Here is an 18690-nt window from a genome sequence, read left to right as displayed (position 1 = left end):
TACTAGATTGCATGGCATTTTTATTTTTAATTTTTTGAGGAACCTTCATACTGTTTCTCATAGTAGTTGCATCAATGTACATTCCTACCAACGATCCATGAGGGTTCCCTTTTCCGCACATCCTCACCAACATTTGTTATTTCTTGTTTTGATACTAGCTGTTCTGACAAGTGTAAGGTGCATCTCATGGCGCCATGATTAGCGATTTTGAGCATCTTGTCATATGTCTGTTGGCCATCTGTACTACTTTGGTCTTCTCATTTTTCAACCATATTATTTGTTATTTTGGTGTTAAATTTTATAAGTTCTTAATGTATTTTGGATATTAACCCTTTACTGGATATATTACAAATATCTTCTCCCATTCAGTAGATTGCCTTTCCATTTTGTTGATGGTTTCCGTCACTGCAAGAGCTTTTTATTTGGCATAGTCCCAATAGCTTATTTTTGCTTTCATTTCTCTAGCCTGAGGAGACCTATCTAGAAAAATGTTGCTAGGGTTGATGTCCAAGAGATTATTATCTATTTTTTCTTGTAGGAGTTTTATGGTTTCAGGTCTCACATTTAGGTCCTTAATCCATTTTGAATTAATTTTTGTATATGGGTATAAGGAAGTGGTCCAGTTTCGTTCTTTTACATGTAGCTGTACAGTTTTCCCGACACTATTTATTGAAGAGACTGTCTTTCCCCCATTGTATATTTTGCCTCTCTTGGCCATGTAAGTGTGGTTTTATTTTGGGGGCCTCTGTCCTGTTCTATTGATCTATGGGTCTCTTCTTGTGCCAGTGTCATACTGTTTTGATTACTACAGCTTTGTGGTATATTTTGAAGACTGGCATTGTGGTATGTCCAGCTTTGTTCTTCCTCAGGATTGCTTTGGCTATTCAAGGTCTTTTGTGGTTCCATACAAATTTTAGGATTATTATAGTTCTATGGAAATACTATCAGTATTTTCATAGGGATTGCAATGAATCTGTAAATTGCTTAAAAGTATGGACATTTTAACAATATTAATTATTCTAATCCATGTCTTTCATTTGTGTTATCTTCAGTGTGTTCCATCTGTGTTTTATAGTTTTCAGAGTGTAGGTCTTCTACCTCCTTGGTTAAATTTATTTTTTGGTATTTTATTTACAATGCAATTGTAAATGATATATTTTTAAAAATTTCTTTTTCTCCTACTTCATTATTAATTTATAGAAATATAACAGATTTCTCTGTGTTAATTTTGTACCCCTGTAACTTTACAGAATTTATTTATCCTAATGTTTTGCTTTGGTGGAGTCTTCAGGGTTTTCTGTTTATAGTATCATGTCATCTGCAAACACTGACAGTTTTACTTCTTCCTTACCAATCTGGATGATTTTTATTTATTTTTCTTGTCTGATTACTGCAGCTAGGTCTTCCAATACTGTGTTGAATAGAAGTGGCAAGAGTGGACATCCTTGTTTTAGTCTTAGAGGAAAAGCTTTCAGTTTTTCACCATTGACTATGATGTCAGCTGTGGGGATGGTACCATTTTATACAGCTTCCAACAATGTATGAGATTTTTAGTTTTTCTGCGTTCTCATTATCATGTAGTGTTGCCAGTCTTTTTAATTGTAACCAGTCTAATAGGTGTGAAATGTTATTTGATTATGGCTTAAGAAAAATTTTTCTGATGACTAATAGTGGTGAATATCTTTTCATTCTCTTATTGGTCACTCATATACCCTCTTTTTTTCTTTTAAGTTTATTTATTTTAGGTAATCCCTACACTCATTTTGGGGTTTGAACTCATAACCCCAAGATCAAGAGTCATATACTCCTCCAAACGAGCCAGGCTAGAGCCCCTCATATACCTTCTTTTCTGAATTAAAAAAAAAAAAAATGTTTGCCTCTTTATTGATGGTTTGTAGAAGTTTTTATATATTCTAGATATGAGCCCTTTGCTGGATGTATGTATTACAAATTTTCTCCCAGTCTGGGGCTTGCCTGTTCATTTCTTTAATGGCATCTTTTAGTGGACACAAGTTTTTAGCTTTTATGAAATCCAGTTTATCAACTTTTTTTTTATGGTCAGTGCTTTTTGCATCCTAAGAAATCTTTATGTACCCCAACGTCTCAAAGATATTCTTCTGTGTTTTCTTCGAGAAGCCTATAGTTTCAGCTTTTACTTGTAAAAATTATTTGATGCAGCTCAAATTAATTTCTGTATATGGTGTGAGGTAGGAATATTTAAGGTAAATTTTTTCCCTCATAAGGTTATCCAGTTCTAGTGTACGTGTAGGTCTAATTTTGGACTTGATCTTCTGTTCCATTGATCTGTTTGTCTTTCCTAATATCTTAATTACTGCAATTTTATAGTAGTTTCTGAAATCAGTTAATGTAGGTCTTTCAAGTTTCTTCTTCATTTTCAAGATTGTTTTGATGATATAGGTACTTTAATAGCCATTTCAATTTTAAAACCAGCTTGTCAATTTTTGCAGAAAAGTCTGCTGGGGTTATTATTTAGTCTTTCTTAATGTCGGACAATAAGATGTTGTTTTTGTCCATAAAGATCTTATACATCTATGTTAGATAATTCCCTCATACTTAATTTTTTAATATGATTGTAAATATCTTTTTTGGAAGATTAAGTTGCCTAATTGTAGATGGAAATGCAGTTTAGTTTGATAAGTTGATTTTTAAAAAATTAAACAAAATTTCTAAAATTTTAGTTATTCTAAAAGATTATTTGTGAGTTTCCATATAAACAGTAATAACATCTGTAAATAATTACAGTTTTATGTCTTTGTTTACAGGTTTTTATAACTGTTCCTTAACGGGCAGAAACTCCCAGTACAATGTTAAATAGAGATGGAACATTAGTTTGCTAGGGCTGCCATAAAAAAATACTATATAGAGTGAGTGACTTAAACAACATAAATTTTAAAAATAAATAAACAACATTTAAGTTTATTGCCTCACAGTTCTGGAGGGTAGAATTCTCGGTTCAGGGTGTCCCCTGAGTTAGCTCCTTCAAAGGGACTCTGAGGGACTCTCTTTTGTAGGTCCCTTGGCCAGCCTTCCTGTAGCCCCAGGAGTTCCTTGGTTTGTCAGTGGTCATCTGCCCGTGTTTTGATGTCTTTCCGCTATGCCTGTCTTGCCTTGTATCCAAATTTTCCCTGTTATGTAGTGACACCTGTTGTATTGGATTACACCTCTCGCCAATGACCTCATCTTAACTTGATCATCTTCAGTGACCTGGTTTCCCATAAGGTCCTATTCACAAGTAGTGGGATTCAGGACTTTAATGTATTTGGGGCTATAATCTATGCATAACAGATGGTAATAGTCTTGTTCCTTGTTTTATGCTTTTTCTCTTTTATTTTGTAAATGTGAATTAAACCAACAGATTTTATTACCTTAAGCCAATATCATTTGCCAACTTATTCATACTGTGTCTGTGTGTGTTCAGTGTTAATAGTTAATACTTTTGCATGTTGATTTATAAGTAAGAATGATTAGGATTTTCTTTTTTCTATATCCTTATCAGGTTTAGATAGTGAAGTTATACTTTATACTGGCTTTATAAAATGAAGTGGGACATGTGCCTCTCCTTTTTTTTTTTTTTTTTTATTCTCCAGAACATTTATTATTTCAAGTTAGTATTATCTGATTCCTAATTGTTTGGTAGAACTTCCAAGGAGGGCCGTATGGACATGATACTTGCTTTCTGGGACAGTGTCCACAAAAACAGGATATATAGCTGGTGTTGCGTTGCTTATAAAACTCATCTGAATCAGCTCTCCTGGGCTTCTGGGAGCCTCTGGAACTGTTGTAACTGATCTTAAGTCAAGAACATGGAAAGACATTTTTTTTTTTAAGATTTTTATTTATTTATTTGACAGAGATCACAAGTAGGCAGAGAGGCAGGCAGAGAGAGAGGGGGAAGCAGGCTCCCCACTGAGCAGAGAGCCCCATAGTGGGGTTGATTCCAGGACCCTGATACCATGACCTGAGCCAAAGGCAGCGGCTTAACCCACTGAGCCACCCAGGCGCCCCTGGAAAGACATTTTTGAAGCTCATGGATAACCTCAGAATTGCTGCTGCCCCGCTAGGTGTGTAGCAGAAAGAATAGAACTGCCATTTTTTGAGCTGAAATTTAAGAAACGTAGAGAATAGGAGGGAAGATGCCAGAGCAGCAAGAGACTTTCACAGGGGCTGCAGGCGTGAATGGAAAGCTAATGTTTGTTTCTGTGTATGCCTGCAAAAGAAAATTCGGATTTTCTCATTAGCATTTTCAAAGACATTCACTTAGATTCTAATGTCACCAGCGGGGGTGTGTAGACTCTCTAGGTGGTAGAAAGTCATTACTAATATTTTAACTTGTTTCTTAGTACATAGTGTTTTACACTGTTACTTGCTTATTTTTCTAGTCCTTCTTCCTTAATGAGATTGGGAAATGGAACAGTGCCCTTTATTTTGCACACATAGAAGTGCTTGTTGCGTATGTAATGTCATCCTTATTTAAATTGCTCTCTGTCTATTAATATTTTCAGTCTCTTTCCCTCACCAGGTCTGTATTTTGCAGTTTTGAGAAAAATATTAAATGTTGCACTTTCAAATGACCATACTTTTAAGGGTATGTTCTATCAAAAATGTCTAAATTTCAGATCAGTTTGAGATCACATAATAGAGTATGAATTGTACATCTTGGAGAAATTTTCAATTTTATCACCATGTTAAAACCTCTCTGACTTCAGACCCCACTAAGCTGGACTTAATGATAATACAGAGAGGCATGACCTACAGTCTATCTTTTTATGATTCATATTGTCTCTAAGTGAGTTTATCCTGTGAATTAGATCACGGAGAAAATTTCTCTGCTGCTTAAAGCAATAAACCACTTTGAAGTACCAGAATATTATTTTGTCAGCTTTCAGTTACCCCCGTGTGATTCTGTTTTAGCAACTGAGAAATTTGTAATACATTGCTGATAATTGGGAGGCTGTGCGTTAGCACCCCAGGACTTATTTATCTCCTCGTTCCAGGTTGGTGCCCTACACCACATCTCCCCAGTTGCCCTCCACCCCGCAGCCTCTGCTAAGCACCACTGAACTCTATTTTTATGAGTTTGACTTTTTAAGATACCACATGTGAGATCATGCGGTGTTTATCTTCCTCTGTCTGACTTATCTCACTAGCAGAATGCCCTCAAAACCCACTCACGTTGTTGCAAATGGCAGCATTTCTTTCTTTCTCAGGGCTGAATAATATTCTACTGTATATACACACCACACCTTCTTTATCTATTCCTCAGGGGAAAGATTCTCCTGGCCTGTAAGGGAAAAATGCAGAATCTCTGGATAACCTAATGGGATTCCTTTGAAGTATACAATGTTCCCACCCTCCCCCCCACACCCCATCTGCTTTTAGAATTCATTCTTTATCCTTGATTTCTAACAGGTTTTTTTTTTTTGCATTGAGATAATAGGGTGATCTGTTAGCTTTGTGAACTTGGATATTCAGTTCTCTCCCCAGGTTTGGGAAACTCTCAGCTATTATTTCTTTAAATAATTTTCTGCTCCCTTTTCTCTCTCCTTCAGAAACTCCAGGCACTCCAGCATTTGTTCTTTTGATGGAATCCTGTTGCTCACTTTGGTTCCTTCACTCTTCATTCTCTTCTCTTTGTCCTCCCCAAACTGGGTTGTTTCAGAATGCCCATCCTCTCACCACTTATTCTGTCCTCCAGACACTTTACTCTCCCGAAGATGCTCTATTGCATTTTTCATTTTACTCATCGAGTTCTTCAGCCTCAGAATTTCAGCTGCGTTCTTTTTTTTATTTCTTTATCTTGGTAAAAATCTCGTTTTGCTCGTGTTTTTTTTTTTTTTTTTTCCAAGGTTTCATTGAATTGGCCGAGTTTTCTTGTGGCTCACTGAAGTTCTTCAGAGCAGCTACTTTGAAATATTTATCAGCTAGATCACACATTTCATGCCTTTGAACTCAGTTTTGGGGGAGTTCTTACTCTCCTTATGATGGCACGTTTCCTTATTTTGTCACGTTCCTTGTAGCTTTGCGTTGCCACGTTCACATTTGTGATAGTGGCAACTCCTTCAATCTGTACGAGTTGCCTGGAGATGGGTGTTCTGGGCCACCGCGGGGGTACTCAGGTTCTTGGTCTCTTGGCCTGGAAGCCTCCACTCTGCTCCCTTGCTCCCTCTTGTGGTGGGATTCTGAAGCTTTTATGTCTTCTCCGGTTCTTACAACTTACCAGCCGGCTCCTGGAAACCTCTCCTTTGTTTTCCTGAAGGTGGCGCTGTGGCTTGTTTGTGGATTCTCCCTGGCCGGCGATCTAGGCCTGCTGTCTGAGGGGCTCTGGGCCTACTGGGCTCTCTCCCATGCTGCACATGTGCAGGAGCTGCTGCTCCGTGGGTGGAGGTGGGTCTAGCTCAGGCGTTGGGGGTGCCTAGAGACGCACTGGTGAACTCCCTGGGTGTGGTGTTCCCACCCGCTCATGGTGGACTTTCTGCTGCACACCGTCTCCTTTCTGCCCTTGAAAATTCCCATTGGCCTCTCTCCCAGTGTCCTTCCTTCCCGCAGCCACGGACATCCAGCCTCTGTACTTTGGGTCCTGCTGCAGAGCAATGGGAGTCCGCCGCCTCATCCCACACCTCTGGGGTGGCCCGTGCTGCTGCACCCCTGCCCTACCCCCTGCAGCAGAGACTGCCCCAGTCTGACAGATCAGTCCCCTGCAGTGGTTCCTTGCCAAGCACAGCCCTGGGAAGGTTTCTCTTAATGCCTCCTCTGCTGTGACTGGCCAGTCTGCTCAGGTTGTTGTGCGGTGTTGTGTGCTGTTTGCTGCACTGGCATGCAGGAAGCTCCTCTGGGGAAGGCTGGACTTGTGCACAGTCTGCCCCTTGTGTGCATAGCCACGCCCATCGGCATTCTGCAGGTTTCTCCCCAGCTGCAGGGACAGGGGTCTGGCAGGGTTGGTGGCCGTTTGTTGGCTCCACGGTTCCACAGCCCACGCTGAGTTCTGCCTGCCTGTTGCAGAGCGTGTGAGTGCGTGAGTCTCCCCTGGGTCCCATGGTGTGTGGTGCTAGATCCTAGCACCCGGCCTGGGGCTTTGGTCTGTGGATGGATGTCTAATTCCTTGTGAAAAGGCAGGATATAAAGGAGGAACATCTTAGCCACCATGATGCTGACATCAGTCTCCTTCGGCTTCTTATAAACCACATTTTTTTTTCAAGGCCTATAGCGGGGAACTTTAGCAAGACTTGAGCAGTTGTAGTTATCACAGAGTAAAATATTTCTTCTTAAACACTCATACTACAAAACTTTGAAGTAAACCAGATGCTTGTCTTACAGCTCTAGCTCTCCTCTGCCTCGTCCTCTGTCCACCCAGTCCTTAGACTAAATACGCCATGTTTGCATAAATTCACCACAAATGTGTCTGGTTCATCTCTCGTGTGAAGCGAAGACACCACACCTTGGAAGAGTTAAGTAAGAATTGGCTTATGAGTGCCCACAGCCTGTCTCTCTGTTCCTTCTGCAAAGGGAAGGGTACAACTGACACTTCGAACATTAGAGTCACTCAGTCATGCAGGTCTAAAAGACAGCCGTTATTGATCGAACAGGGAAGGCAGCAGTATTTCATAACCTCGCTTTCACGGACTTAGAATGTCTCGATGTCTACATCTCAATACCTGTGTTTTACACTTTGGCACTGAAATGGGGGAAAAACACATCATCTTGGTTAGATTTTGTGCTTCTGTTTGGTCATGACAAATAGATGGTAGTCTTTAAAAACAGTTGGTGTCAGACTCTGAAGCTTACTTTTTTCCTCCAACCCTGGCTTTCCCCAGGACCCTGCAAGTTCCTGTGGCCCCAGATAGATGGACAGGATTCCTTCCTCTATGATGCCTTCTGAGCCTCACGCCCCACTTTCTTGCCTTGTTTTCATAGTCTCTGTGAGAGCAGCTCATGTAAATGAGTATGACAGTGCATGAGGTGGGGGAGGCTGTGTTTGAGTGTGTGTCTGGCTTACATTTCAGTCTGTCCTTCAGTGTCAACAAGGTGGACACTGGTTCCCTAGCTAAGGGCAGAAGACAGCATTGTTTCATCTCTCGGTACCCAGCTTGGGAAATAAAAACCGAAAGTGGGCTGGGGCTTTGAGTCTGATATATCGAAGATTATTAGATCATAAACTTTTATTGGGTCCTTGTTATGTCCTCAGATATTAAGTATTTTATATGAACTCACTTACTTAAGCTTCAAAATATCGTTATGGGGTAGTGCCCTTACTACACTCATTTTACAAATGAGGAAACCGAGGCATGGAGAAGCCAGGTGACTTTCCAAGTCACATAGCCAGTAAGTGACAGGAAGGAACTCCGATGGTGTCCAGCAAAAATGCCTCATCCCCAGACCTGAGATACCCTCCTTCCTGGGCATTTTATTGACAGGAGACTGGAGTTCTTGTGTAGCTGTTGCTTCCCCAATAGACAGGGGAATATAAGAAATGATAGCATTCTACATTCTTTCTTGAATATTTCCAAGAGGTCTTCTAGCCTTGGCTAGAATGCCTGAAAGGATTAAGGAATTTAGTCTCTCTGGAAGTGACCCTGCTTCTGGACAGCCCAAAGTGACAGAAGAGTCCAGCGGGCCTCCCCTAACTTCCACGAACCTTTTACAGACCTCTGTGGAGCTCTTTCTCCCTCCTGCTTCCGTGGAGTGGGGAGCCTGTGTGATTGCCTTCCTGTGGGCTGAGAAGTCAGGGAAAGGCCATCTTGCTCATTTCTGCTTCCTCTGACCTGGTGGTGTTTGAAACCAGAGTTCTCTTCAGAGGTTGGGTCAGTCGGTCTTCTAGCGGGAAACATCCCTTAACTGACATGTCAGTGACCTTCTCACAGGTCTCTAGATCTCTCCTCCCCTGGTGGACATAGGGATTTGAGGCACATCTTTACCACTCTGCATGAACACCTCTCCTCGGAGAGCCAAATACGGTGCTGAGAAGAACACCACGTGCCAGATGCGGCTCCTGCCTCAGTGTTTCTGACAAGATCTGTGGGGCAAGGTTTAACCAGCTGAGGTAGCTGCGTCCCACTGTTCACTAAAACACTCAGCCAAGTGGCCAGAGAGGCTCAGGGGAAGATCAGTGAGGACCCTTTTTGCCTTTTTCCAAATAGTTTCTGTTATGTTGTCTCGGGGTGGATCTGTGTGCTGGTCTTCTGCAGCACACAGAAGCTCTTGGTCCTCTCCCAAGAGCAACCTGAGGAAACTCCATGGACTTCTGGGCTCCACTGAGAATGGGCAGGATGGCCTTTGTCAGGAGCCCACGCATGTGCTCTCCTGCTGCGGTCTTCCGTTGCCTGGTGGAATGAGACCCAGAGGGAGAGCTTTTCACCCCTTTGCTGTTTCTTAAGTGTCGAATAGTTTCTTTCCACTGAAATCATAACTGAGGAAGGAGGTATATCCGTTGTGACCTGACATGGTTCTGCTTGGCGTTCGTTCCCCTGAATTAACGTCCCAGTCCTTCTCCCTGCAGGTCACCAGCAGACATGATGAGCACCAAGGCCTTCACGCTGGTCTCTGCCGTGGAGTGGGAGCTGCTGGCAGGTGACAAGGAACGGGTGCACATAGAATGCGTGGAGTGCTGCGGGAAGAACCTTTACGTGGGTACCAGTGACTGCGTAGTCTACCACTTCCTATTGGAGGAGCGGGCGCTGCCCACCGGGACAGCCACCTTCTCTGCCACCAAGCAGCTGCACCGACACCTGGGCTTCCGGAAGCCGGTGAATGAGCTGCGAGCAGCCTCGGCCCTCAACAGGCTGCTGGTGCTCTGTGACAACTCCATCACCCTGGTCAACATGATGAGCCTGGAGCCCGTGCCCTCGGGGGCGCGCATCAAAGGGGCCACAGCGCTGGCCTTGAACGAGAACCCCGTGAATGGGGACCCATTCTGCGTGGAAGTCTGCATCATCTCCGTCAAGCGCAGGACCATCCAGCTGTTCCTGGTGTACGAGGACCGGGTTCAAATCGTCAGGGAGGTGTCCACGCCAGAGCAGCCCCTGGCTGTGGCCGTGGACGGCCACTTCCTGTGCCTGGCTCTGACCACGCAGTACATCATACTGAACTACAACACAGGCTTCTCCCAGGACCTGTTTCCTTACTGCAGCGAGGAGAAGCGCCCCATCGTCAAGAGGATCGGGAGACAGGAGTTCCTCCTGGCAGGTCCCGGAGGACTGGGTGAGCCTCCACCAACCTCCACCTCCCATCTGTCCATTCCTTTTGCTTTACCTCCGTGAGCCCTTGCACAGACCCTAGCTGTGAAAGAACCTAGCTGTGAAAATAGGTACTAGTGAGGAGTATTCACCAGCACTAGGGATGCCTGGCGAGATATAAACAGAATTCCGAACCATTGTGCACTCTAGCATTTCTTTAGATTGTCCAGGGTATGTAGGGTCCATGGAACAAAACTAGTCACAAGGTAGAGCCAGCTCCCTGTGCTAGCGGAGCCTCGAGATGACACAGGGAGAAGATTCCTTTAAGTAAATGACTACAAAATAAAAATCTGTAAGCCTTCCATAAAAGATTTTTTCCATGTGGGTGGGTTTGTCCGGTTGTTTGTATTCTTCGTTATGGAAAGGAGTGTAGCTCACTTAGACATAATTTCAGGCGTGACACCCATTACTGAACTGACTGCAGTTTCATCACACCGCACTGTCTTGTCACCAGGCCCCGAAAGGGCTTTGGCTCTGTCGTTGGGCCTCGTGAATTCCCTGTGCTGCCTTCTCGAAATTCAGGCTCAGAGCTGTTCATGGTGTGGGTGACTTTTATTTTCTTTCAGTCACGGTTGGCTCATTTTAGGGTTCATGTGTGTCTGTGACACACAGTGGGTGCTGGGGAGGGTAAGCACCCCCTCACTCCCGGTGCTCATTAACCGTAGTCTGTGTGTAGGCATCTCACTCCAGGTGAGGGGTACAAACATATTTTCTGGTCACAACAAAAGTTGAGTCACAAACTCTGGTCAGTGAACACGTATAGATTTTTTACTTTCTTAATCAGTTTTATTTTTTTGATCCATTTTGGGTTCACAGCAGGATTGAGCGGAAAGTGCAGATTTCCCATATACCCATTACCCCCAGACATGCACATCCTGGTGCACCATCCGCATCTCCCCACCAGAGGGCCACATTTATGATAATGGACGTACCTACAGGGAGACTTTATAACCTCCAAGGTCTGTAGTTTACGCCAGGGTTCACTCTTGGAGTTGTACGTTCTTTGGGTTTGGACAGATGTATAATAACACGTATCCATCATCATGGTACCATAGAGAGTATGTTCACTGATTCTCGGTGTTCAAAATTCATGTCTTCTACCTGTTCATCCCCTGTACCCCCAACCTCTGGCAACTGCTGATCTTTCCAGAGTGCTGTGTAGTTGAGCTCATACAGTACGTTACCTTTTCACATTGACGTCTTTCACTTAGTAATATGCATTTAAGTTTCCTATGTGTCTCTTCATGGCTCAATAGCTAAGATTTATATATATATATATATATATATATATATATATATATATATATATATATAAATTATTTGTTTATTTATTTGAGAATGAGCACACAAGCAGTCAGAGCGACAGGTAGAGGAAGGAGGCAAAGGAGGCAGAGGGAGAAGCAGGCTTCCCACCGAGCAGGGAGCCTGACAAGGGGGCTCAATCCTAGGCCCCCAGGATCATGACCTGAGCCAAAGGCAGATGCCTCACCGGCTGAGGCACCCAGGTACCCCACGATAGTTCAGATTTTTACTTTTTAGAGAAAATATTCTTTACCTCAGCCACCTTTTTTTCTTAACAAAAATTCCCAATTTTATTAAAAATTTGTGTTATGGAAAACATAACTACATAGAATATTATAATGAGCTCAAATGTACCCATCGCTCAGCTCCAGCTGTTATGAATTCCTTGCCAGTTGTTTAATACACCTCCGTTTCCCCTGCTTGAGTATCATAGCATCATGGGCCTGATAACACTTCTCCTAGAAACCATTCAGTGTAAAGTTCTAAGTTCCTTAAAAAAAAGAAAGAGAAAAGGAAAGAAAGCCACAATACCATTGCATACCTAAAAATAAATATAACAGCAATTCCTTAATATCACCAAACATCAAGGCATGCCATGTTTCTCCTACTATCACACATATTCAAAGAGACATATGTAAATACTAGCTACATAAATTTGTGTGTAAGGATATGTATGTTTTCCAGTTTGAGTCAGATCCCTCATGAGGCCTGTACATTGCCGTTGATTGATCTGTTAAGCATCTCTCTGTCTCTCAAGTTCTCTTACGGTTCCTGCTCCTCTTTTTATCTTTTCCTAACTTTTTGTTGAAGAGGTTGGATCACTTCACCTGTCCCCTCGCACAGCCTGAATTTTGATGATTTTTATCCCCTTGTATTGTTTACCATGTCAGGTTGACCTTTGCGTTTCCTGCCAGCTGATAATTAGGATGCCAGGTGTTGTCAGATTCAAGTGGGGGATGTTTGGGGATTTTTTTGTTGTTGTGTTGTTGTTGTTGTTTTGCTTATTTCGGGGAGAGGCCAGACTTCGTCATCGGGGTGGAGGCCTTGCATCGGGTTGTGTAATTTCTTTCTCTTTCTGCGCTGGCAGTAGCTGTTGATGAGTGATGCATACAGCCTTTCAGTCTTGGGGCTGCCAAGTGGCAGCGTCCTCTTCCTGTCCCTTCCTCCTCCATGTGTTAACTGGACTGCTTCAGTGGAGAGGAACTTACTGTATTTGGTTGCCCCTGGGTGCATTGTTAAGAAAGGCAGAACGAGGAGGTTCTCAATAAGATGATCCCTTCTGTCTTCCAGAAGTGGCCTTTTTTTTTTTTTTTTAAAGATTTTATTTATTTGACAGAGAGAGATCACAGTAGGCATAGAGGCAGGCAGAGAGAGAGAGAGGAGGAAGCAGGCTCTCTGCTGAGCGGAGAGCCCGACGAGGGACTTGATCCCAGAACCCTGAGGTCATGACCTGAGCCGAAGGCAGCGGCTTAACCCACTGAGCCACCCAGGTGCCCCAGAAGTGGCTTTTTAAAAGATATCATGACGCATCATGGATTCAGACACATATGGTGCGTTTCCATATATTTGTGCTTGGGAGGGGCTTGTCCACGTTGACTGCCAGGCACCTTTCACATGACCCTAGAACTCGGCTGGCTTCCTTGCCTTCTGGTGTGGAAGGTGTTCCAGGTTCATTGTGCGCCTTCCCTTCCCCAGATCTGGTTTCAGCCATTTCTCCAAGGATCCCTGATGTTTAGAGACTGGGCTGGTGCTAGATCTGCTCGTTGCCCATTGTGTTTAGGCTTCGTCATTGAACAGAGTTGGGAAAGAGGCATTTCTATAAAGGTAAAATCCATGGTGAGGCCCTACTGATAGAAACAATTCACGGCTCCCAGGTGTTGACCTCATCTGTCTCTATTCTCTGTCTGCTTTCAGCCACATCTAGGGTCTTTGTAAACCACTGCCGACATCCTTGTTCCTTTGACTAGTCCCACAGTATGCAGAACAACAATACTAACACCATTGTTCCCACAATGTAATGACTGAAAACAGTTTGATTGTTTATGGTTCTTTTTGTCTTGAGGGATTGGGAGGGAGACAAACCATAAGCGACTCTTAATCTCACAAAACAAACTGAGGGCTGCTGGGGGGAGGGGGGTTGGGAGAAGGGGGGATGGACATTGGGGAGGGTATGTGCTATGGTGAGTGCTGTGAAGTGTGTAAACCTGGCAATTCACAAACCTGTACCCTGGGGGATAAAAATATATGTTTATAAAAAATAATAATAAAATTAAAAAAAAAAAAAAAACCAGGAATTGACCGGTCACATTACTATGTTATGAAGTCACTTGGAAGAGTCCCCCTCTGTTTGGTTATCCCACCACCTGGATACATAGTTAATTCATCTTATTTTACTTTTGATTTTAAGGAATTGCTTTATTTTATTTTATTTTATTTTATTTTATATTTTCACTGTGTAAGTACATGCAGTGTTCCAAGTCATGTGGGCTACAGCAAGGTATACCCAAAGAGCTGATTCCTGGCTTTTTCCCCCGTGGGAAACCTTTATTTTTATTTATTTATTTATTTATTTATTTATTAAAATTGTATTTATTTATTTGACAGGCAGAGATCACAAGCAGGCAGAGAGGCAGGCAGAGAGAGAGAGAGGAGGAAGGAGGCCCCCTGCTGAGCAGAGAGCCTGATTCGGGGCTTGATCCCAGGACCCTGGAATCATGACCAGAACTGAAGGCAGAGGCTTTAACCCACTGAGCCACCCAGGCGCCCCGGGGAACCTTTATTTTTATGATATTTTATGGTTTATCCTCTCATTTTTTGATAAAAAATACAAATAAATATGTAAATATTAGCATCTCTTTCTCAGCATTTTTTTTTTTTTAGCCTAACAATGTACTATGGAGACCCCTTTGTAATATAATCCAGAGATTTCACAGCGGCATGCTACTCTGTTGTGTGGAGGTGGTGCCGTGTTTTATTATTTTTTTTAAATTTTATTTACTTATTTGACAGAGAGAGAGATGACAAGTAGGCAGAGAGGCAGGCAGAGAGAGAGGGGAAAGCAGACTCCCTGCTGAGCAGAGAGCCCGATGTGGGGCTCGATCCCAGGACCCTGGGATCATGACCAGAGCCAAAGGCAGAGGCTTAACCCAGTGAGCCACCCAGGTGCTCCTCATGTAGTGTTTTTAATCAGGCCCCTTTTAGTGGGCATGTGGGTTTTTCCAGTTTTGCAATTTTACTAGTGCCTTATTTTTTTTGTACTTTCCTGGTGGATCTATGGAAAAGCCGTTTGTAGGTGGGATTGTTGAGTCCAAATACAAATGCATGTGAGTTTTGCTAGGTATTGCTGTATTCCGTTGATAAATGTGTGTGCATTTTCTGTTCTCCCCGTTTCCCCTCAGCTTTGCCAAAAGAATAGGGTATGTTGCTGAGCTTCCTTCTGTGTGGTCTTCAGTCCTGTACATGAGAAGTAGTTAATTGCATTTTTCCTGTGTGAGCAAGTGTGAACACTTTTTAAAAAGATTTATTTATTTATTTCGGGGTGTGGGGGGAGGGGCTCAGAGGGAGAGGGAGAGAGAATCTTAAGCAGACTCCTCTTGGAGCCCGAAGTGGGGCTCGATCTTACAACCCTGAGATCATGACCTGAGCCAAAACCAAGAGTCGGTTGCTTAACTGACTGCCACGCAGGCGCCCCAAGAGGGGACGTTTTTTCATACATTTAGGAGCCATTGCATTTCTTTTGATGGGTATTGTCCTTTTCTCTTGCCATTTCTTTTAGTGTCCTTTCTGTATTTGAGATACCAGCTTGTTGCCTGGTATAGGTTTCAAATATTTGTTTCCAGTTTTTACCATGAAAAGCTTTTCTTCAATGTTCCTATATAATCAAATGTATTAACCTTTTTACTTTACTAAGACTTGATTTTGAATCACAGTTAGGCGAGAAGTCTACCACCGAACCACCAGTGCACATGACTTCAAGTCATCATTAGGGTCGCTTCACTGTCTTCTGGTTACAGACAAAAATCACCCATGTTTTCTGCTGGTACTTTTGTGGTTTCATTTTTCATGATGCAGAGTATAAGGAACAGATTTAGTTTTTCCTTTTCTCTATGGCTGTCCATTATCCCAGCCATCCTACTACAGAGCCCACCCTCTGTCACCCAAAGGATATAGAAAGCCACCTTTAACACACACCGAATTCTCTTAAGCCTTTGGCTCTATCTCTGGATTTTCTGTTCTGTTCCATCAGTGTATTCGTCTGCTTATGAGCCCGTACCTTACTGTTTCAGTTATAAAGGCTTTATAGGGAAAACATTTGACACCAATCACTTGTAAGCTCTCTTATATGTTACCTATATACAGGTTCTGTATGCAGCATAGTAATCAGCAGCTTTATTACATGGATTCAGAATTAAGTTCAGGTACGGACGCCTGGGTGGTTCAGTTGGTTTGGCTCCTGATCCTGGGATCCTGGGATGGAGTCCCACCCCCAACACCCATGTCCCTCAGCAGGGAGTCTGCTTCTCCTTCTGTTCCTCCCCCTCCCCCAACTTGTGCTCTTTCTCTCTCCCTGTCTCTCTCAAATACATAAATAAAATCTTTATTTAAAAAGAGTTACGTTCAAATAAATACTCTAATGAATGCAAATGCACCTTTAAACATATAAAAGCTATGTATTTTCATTTTGCTTTTCTTTCTTCTGAAGATTTCTCCTGTGTCATGAGAAACCACTCTTAGCCTTTTGCCTTAGCTTAGATTTTCCTGTTCCCAGTAATATTTTGTTGAAAGTTTCATAATGCAATTGAGTCTTGTGATTTTAAACTCTGTCCTTTGATACCACTTCTTGAAAAATGCAGACAATTAAGCCTCTCCCGACTCCACATGGCCCCCTGGCTGCCTGGCCCCCTCCCCTTCTCTCAGCTCAGATAAGGAGACCTCTGATATTTAAAGGGTTCACTGTTGAAAATAATGCTTTTTATAAATGTACCATGTACACATTTGTTACATTTGCACGTTGACAGCACTTGACTCCAACAATATAGAAACAATAGTATTTGTCACCTGCTCTGCAGGCATGTAGTTAATTGGGGGGTGTTAATAACAGTACCTCCGTGCCTAACTGGTTCTGGGCACCTTCTAATGCCCGACCTGGGCCTATCAGCTGCCAGTGACCGCTCTGCTCTTTTATTCCAGTGTCATCTTCTGCTTTTTGGGTAAACAGAAGCCTTTGTTCTGGACCTCTGGTTTCTGCCTATTCCGTTACAAGAACATTCATGTCAGGGCCTCTGCACCGCATATCTCCTGGGCTGGGTGGTACCCAGCCTTACATGGGTAAAGGCAATCACTGGAATTTAACTCCAGGAGGAGGCAGGACAGCATCTTACAGTCCATGTTCCTGGGGGAGTGTGCTATACATGGTTATTTGACCCGAAATCTGGCAGCGTCATTGGGCTTACGGCTTACGATTTGCCAGGCACCCCGGGGGAGTGGCATGCCTTCAGGTTATTCCAGCTGGCTGGCTCTGAATGTACAGAAGGGTCAAGAGAGTGCTTCCTCCTCCAAAGTTCAGTCCTCCTTCCAGAGTCTTAATGCTTCCCAGAGCCTTGGGCCTCACTTCTCCCCACCAGTTTTAATGCTGCCTGAACACCTGGGCGGTGCTGTTGGTAGGCCAGTTCCAATGGTAATGGCGTTCTCTCTGGTATGGTAAAACATTGGCAATGCCAAACCCAGGGCCTTGGGTCCCAGGCATTGTCCCACCTCGGCAATAGAACCAGGCGACTCTCTGTATTCTGCCCACCAGCCTCGGGAGCAGTCCTCCCTCACACTCTGCAGATGACGGTCCCTCTCGGGTCATCCTGTACTCTGCTGTGGCTTCTGCTGTGCTCTGCGGAAGCATGGTGTGTCCCCCCTTCCTGCCTTCAAGAAGCATGCTACCACCACCCCCTGAGAAAGCCCTGGAACCCCAGGCTTGCGTCTCTCCAAAGTCTGTGACCTCCAGTTCCAGGAAGTGCCAACACTGCCTCTCAACCAGCTCTGCATCCTGGTCCCTGTTTCGTTTCAGACTCCTCAGTCTGTTCGATCTCGAGGCTGACTCCCGCATGGTGGCCCTTGCCTCCCCTTTTCTCTTGCTCCTACTGAGTCTGTGGCCAGGTTCCCCGATTCACCCCCAGAAGTGGCTTCCCCCTCTGTTGTGCCCCAGCCCTGGCCTGGTCCAGCCCACCTCCATGGTGGCAGGCAGCCATCCGGCCCTCCTCGTGTGGCTCCTTGCATACGCTCTTCACACTCCTGCCCAACTGGCCTTCAGAAGCCCCCATGATCTATAACAAGTGTGGGCCGCACTCCTTAGCCCGCCTAGGGGCCAGCGCTGCCCATTCCAATGCCAACTTGACTTTCAAACAGGGTTTGTCCTGTTCTGGGGACACATGCCGGCCCCACTGCTGCCCCCTGCATGTGTCCTCTTCCCTGTGCAGGCTGGGCTCTGATCACTCAGCTCTAGACTTGACCTCCAGCAGTACTCCATCTGCACTCAGAAAGTTTTTTGCGCCTTTCTGTGTCCTGGTCTCCATCTCTTGTGCCGTCATTGTTTAGGCATTTCCCTTAACACTTTCACCACCTTGAACCCTTGAATCCATTGTCCGTCTCTTGGTAGCGAACTCCGTGCTCCACACAGTGAATGTTCACTGAACTGAAATCACAGCTCAACACGCTAATTTGTAGTAGTTCTTTTTGTCTGTACTCATTTAAGAGAGAGAATTCTTTTCTGTTCGTGGTGCATTCACCCAGAGCCACATCATCTTTTAATGTATTATACTTAATTTTATACTACTATATTATTTATACTATAATACATAATATGTATACTATACTATACTACTATACTATAATATATAATATATATACTATAATATATATTTATACTATTATATATAATATATATTTATATATAATACATATTTATACTACTATATTATACTACTACTATACTATATATAGTACTATACTACTATTATTATATATAATATATATTATACTATATAATATAATATATACTACTATATTATATAATATATATTATATATATTATACTACTATATTATATACTACTATATACTAAAAATATCGCAGAGACCACCCTTGTACT

General features: G+C 43.3%; 1 protein-coding gene across 1 annotated transcript in view; it reads left to right on the top strand.

Annotated features, from left to right (window-relative positions):
- The window catches only part of TGFBRAP1 (transforming growth factor beta receptor associated protein 1), a 74190-nt gene that overhangs the window by 15846 nt on the left and 39654 nt on the right, over positions 1-18690 (top strand). The window contains exon 2 of the mRNA XM_082743794.1: positions 9515-10215. Coding sequence (XP_082599920.1) covers positions 9528-10215 — 688 coding nt within the window. The 5' untranslated portion in view covers positions 9515-9527. The remainder of the gene's footprint in view (positions 1-9514; positions 10216-18690) is intronic.

Source organism: Mustela nivalis (assembly GCF_964662115.1).
Source record: "Mustela nivalis genome assembly, chromosome: 8".
NCBI classification, from domain to species: domain Eukaryota; kingdom Metazoa; phylum Chordata; class Mammalia; order Carnivora; family Mustelidae; genus Mustela; species Mustela nivalis.
Note: the sequence above shows the minus strand (reverse complement) of the source record. Positions and strands in the feature narration are given on the sequence as shown.